Source organism: Microcebus murinus, chromosome 16 (assembly GCF_040939455.1).
Source record: "Microcebus murinus isolate Inina chromosome 16, M.murinus_Inina_mat1.0, whole genome shotgun sequence".
Classification (NCBI taxonomy): domain Eukaryota; kingdom Metazoa; phylum Chordata; class Mammalia; order Primates; family Cheirogaleidae; genus Microcebus; species Microcebus murinus.
The window spans coordinates 26,964,154-26,968,545 of record NC_134119.1 but is presented as its reverse complement, the minus strand read 5'-3'; the positions used below and the strand labels follow the sequence as shown (position 1 = coordinate 26,968,545).

At 58.3% G+C, this 4,392-nt stretch overlaps 1 protein-coding gene across 1 annotated transcript; it reads right to left on the bottom strand.

Annotated features, from left to right (window-relative positions):
- Window positions 1-316: 316 nt before the first annotated feature.
- PCED1A (PC-esterase domain containing 1A) lies at window positions 317-4,369 on the bottom strand. The gene is made up of 8 exons (XM_012755217.2): window positions 3,915-4,369; window positions 3,459-3,603; window positions 2,853-2,932; window positions 2,507-2,745; window positions 2,277-2,427; window positions 1,913-2,159; window positions 1,043-1,318; window positions 317-701 (listed from the first exon to the last, which is right to left on the bottom strand). Exons 2-8 carry the CDS (start codon window positions 3,580-3,582, stop codon window positions 454-456), a joined length of 1,365 nt encoding a protein of 454 aa, XP_012610671.1. The 5' UTR covers window positions 3,583-3,603; window positions 3,915-4,369; the 3' UTR covers window positions 317-453.
- Window positions 4,370-4,392: the final 23 nt, after the last annotated feature.

Here is a 4,392-nt window from a genome sequence, read left to right as displayed (position 1 = left end):
GAATGCATGAGATTGAGAGGTACACGTAAGAACTAGCAGATCTGAAATTCCATACAAAATACTGACAAATTCAACTCAGCCCTTGATTTTTCCCAATCTCAAAGAGGTGCTAAAAACAAGGGACCCCTCCAGGATCTTTGTTAAGTACACACATTCTGGTAAGGGCAGAAATGCATGCGAGACTGCAGAAGGGCACAATGATTTCTAAATAGTGTTGGGTCAAAGGCCCATGCTGCAGAGAGCCCAGAGGCAATCTCTCCAACTCTTAAGATCATGGTTTGGGAGACCCACTCCCTCACACAGGAATATGTCACTCTGTTCTTCCATGCCTTTATTGGTGACAGCAATGGACAAGAACGATACCACGCATAACAGATACCTAGCCCAGCACCTGCAGTGCTAGGCAGGCCCTGCATAGCCATCAGCACATCCAGCCCCAGCCCAAGATCCAGCCTACCCAGGCCATGTCCCCGAATGGGCAGGAGGCCGTCTGTCCAGTTTGTATGTGTGGATCAGTCTGTCTGAGTGCCTGAGCCGCTGTCTGCAGGGTCCCCCCGTCCTCGGCACATGGTAGGGGCCGCTAGGAACACAGCGTGACATCCCCCGGTGGACCACCGGGCCCCGGTGCTGACCATGGGGATTAGAGCCAGGGACTGGAGGTGGCAGGGGGCCAGGCACAAAGTTCATTCCAGGGCCACATCCTACAAAAGAACCAGTCATTATCAGAGTGGGCTTCTGACCAGGGTGAGTGCAGCTCTGCCTTCAGGCAGCTCTGGTCCTCCACCTGAGCTGCTCTGGGATTTAGTTTTTCCACCTGCAAAAGAGTGATACCTCTTCCCCTCTCTCCAGGCTTGGAAATTGTGACAATTATTGAGCTGATTAAGGAGTCTACAGATGCTATTCAGACGCAAGGATTGCTGTAACCAAACCTGATACTGGGGGTGAAGGGGAGGACAAGGGGCTACCTAACTCCTTTTAGCTCACCTGGGCACAGGAGGAAGCTACAAGGGAAGATACAAGGGGAGGCTGCAGAGGTACCTACCTAAGTGGGGTGGCATCGAGAAGTCCTCTGCTGGATTATGATTGAAGAATTCTTGGGGTGGGAAGGGCTGGCCTGGGAAAAAAGGGGCATCCTGGGGCAGGGGTGGGAAGAGGGGAGGTGGAGAAGGCTGAGGAAGAGGGTAGGGAAGAGGCATGGGAGGGGGCAAAGGAGAGGGTGGGGGTGGGGGCAAGGCCAACTGTTCCCCGAAGTCAGGGGACTGCCCACGGCTTCCCTGGAACAGATGATCCATCTCTGGCCAGTCCTCCATCCACGGATCTAGGAAAGGGATGGTTGTTTTAGGCAGGCCTGGGGAGCCAGACGGCCCTGAACTCTGGCCATCCACTTCCATCCACATTTCCAAAGCTCTACTCCCTCCTGTTGGAGAACAGCGAGAGCAGGTGGAGAACTTTGTGCCTTCTACTCAGTCTTCCTCACTCCCTCTCATTTCAGGCCAAGGCCAAGGTGTGTTCCCTCTTTCTGCTTCTCAAGATCTACCTTTATTCTGACCTCCATTTCTGTCTTTCCATCCCCCACACCCATGCCTAGGTAGAGGTACCCCTGTTTCTTTCCTGTTCATCTGTTGAGGAAATGTCTTTTAACAAGTGGCCTTATGTGATCAATGCTTACATAAGCTTGTTCACGTACAAAGAGGTGACCACATGGCTAGACCATAGAACATTGGAACTCAGACTAGAACATTGCGCCTGTGATCTAACCCTTCTCAGGGGATGAGGGAAGAGCACTCAGGAGCCACAAGTCCTTCAATGCCCCCTACTCCCCTTGAGTAGCTCTCTCACATTCCATTTCTGAGCCCTGTGCTCTGAGGGCCCTCTCTGCATCACTACCCTCCCAGCTTGTGACAGGGCTCACCAGGGGAGTAGTCACGCTTGGGCAGCTCCACGCCCCAGGCATCAGCCACATGGGTCAGAAGCAAATGTGAGAGGTGGCGGTGTGCATGCTGGTCCCAGTGGACACCGTCCCGATGACGGTGCTGTACTGCATGCCGGAAATGAAAGTGGAGGTCCAAGACGTCGAAGCAGTGGTCCCCAGCCAGGGTAGCACTGTAGAAGTTCCCTTCAACCACATCCCGCCGCAGGGAGCCTGCCAGAGGCTGAAGCTGAGTGAGAAAGTGCAACCTCTAATAGCCACAAAATGAAGCAGGGTCGGGAAGGAGGGTCCCCTATCTACCAGCCAGCTGTCCCATCTCTTGCCCAAAGGGGTCTCAGTCACTTGCCTCTGGCAGGAGGAAACCCCCAGTGACACGCTCCCCAAGGGGCATTGCCATGTTCCACACCAAGAGGCAGGAGTCTGGCAACACTTGGTCCATGCGCACGAATACCCGCTGCAGGTTCTCTCGGTAGCTCTCCATTGAGCAGCGGCCATACCTGTTGGGTACCACACAGGGTGGGCAAGAGCACAGGGGTGGTCTACTCCCAACCAGTATTTCCCTTTCCCCCGCCCAACCTGGAGAGATCCCAGAGGCAGGAGTTGATGATCACCAGGTCCGGGGCAGGCCCGTATGTCAGCTCCTCCAAGACGTCCTCGAGGTACTCAGAGTAAACGCGGGTGAGGAAGTAGAAGCGCACAAGGTGGTGGCCAGAACCCGAGCAGAACTGGCGGACCTCGCGGTACTGTGTCCCGTTGTGCAGCTCGCCCAGCTGGCCCCCAGCCACCAGCTGGTCCTGTTCAAAGCTCAGCTCCCCCTACCCGGCCCCCACCCCTTGGGTCAGATCCATGCCAGGGAGGAGGACCCTGCCAGGCCAGGGTCTGCACCCACCCACCAACAGCATGGCCACCAAGCTTCCCTCACCTTGGCTTTCAGCTGGGCAGCTGTGAGCAGTGAGTCTTTCTGGAGCAGGAGCACCAGGTCCTTGTACACAGCCCGCTGGACTGTGGGGAGACAGAGATCCTAAAGGTTTGGAAGACCTCACACCACCCCAGATCTTCCCAAGTCCAGGCCTCCCATCTTCCCAGGGCTGGGCTCCCCAACACCAGCTCTGTGGAGTGCTGACTTGGAGGCAGGAGAAAAGGTGAGGTTAAAAAATCTTGGCACTGCCTCTGTTCCTTCTGTCTGTCTCCCCGATAACACTACATAGTGACCCAAGATCACCTGGCAGGAGTTAAGTCAACCAAGTCACTCAGGAGACACACACCACAATCCACCACTCTCATGAGGGAAATTATGGGGGACTGTGAGGGAGGGAAATGCTGAGCGAGGATGGGATAAAAAGTGCACAGGCTACATCTGTCAGGACACCTGTGGCAAATGTGTGAGAAAATAAAGAGAAGAGAAAGCTTACTGGACTATAACAGACAGAGAGGAGCTTTGAAATGGAGACACAGGGTCTAGACATAGAGAACAGGCTAGGCTGCAAGGTGCGGGACTAGGAAGCGTCATCCCAGAGGGGGCACTCACTGGAGTCCCCCAAGATGACCACGAATTTGTTGTGTAGCAGCTGCTGGACTTCTGAGGCCTGGAAGTGGACCATGGCGCTTCGCAGTGGGCGGCGCGGCTCCTCGTTTTCCAGACAGAAGACCATGCTGCCACAGACAACGACGGGCTGCAGGGACAGGACACTAAGCCACGCGAGGGCAGGGACTCAGGGAAAGTCAGCTCCAGGGCCCGCCCCAGGATGAATAAGACCTGTGCCAACCCCTCCCGGATGGCTCAGAGCTACAGAGAGGAGGTCACGGCGGCAGAGGGGGACCCATGGTGATGCTAGTCTTGGCCATACTTGGACGGGAGGCAGGGGGTCACCCTGCCGGCCTCCAGGGCACCCAGGCGCTTCCCGCGCGGCGCCGCCCTGAGCCCCGCCACGTGCCCGCCACCGTCTCGCGCATGCGCGCGCGCCCGCCCGCTCACGCCCATTACCGAGTCCTGGGGTTCCGCGCTGTTCACCCGCGACCAGGGCAGGTCTGGGCACCGCGCGCCTCGCCCGCAGCGGGATCCGGGCTAAGCCTCATGTTCCCGCGCCTCGGGCGGCCAGTCGGTTCTGCAAAGCCCTCGCCCCGCAGAGCCCGTGGGTTCCGGTGAGCCGTCGGTGCGCAGCCCGGCGCCCAGTGCTCTCCATGCGTGCGTCGCGGTGGCCCCGACGGCGCCTCAGGCCTTGGCGCCCCGGGCGCGACGCTCACAGTTTTCACTTCCGGTCACCCATGTCCCTCCCTGAGCGACCCCCAGCGCCCAAGGGGACAGGAAAGCGAGGGGGGTGACTGCGGCGGGGGACAGGAGCCCAGGCCGGGCCCACCTGGGGGGCGTGAAGCCCAGGTACGGGCGGGGGGCGCGGCGGCGGCCAAATGCGACTGCCCACAGTGGTGATGGCCGCGGCGGCGGCCTCGCCACGTGACCCAAA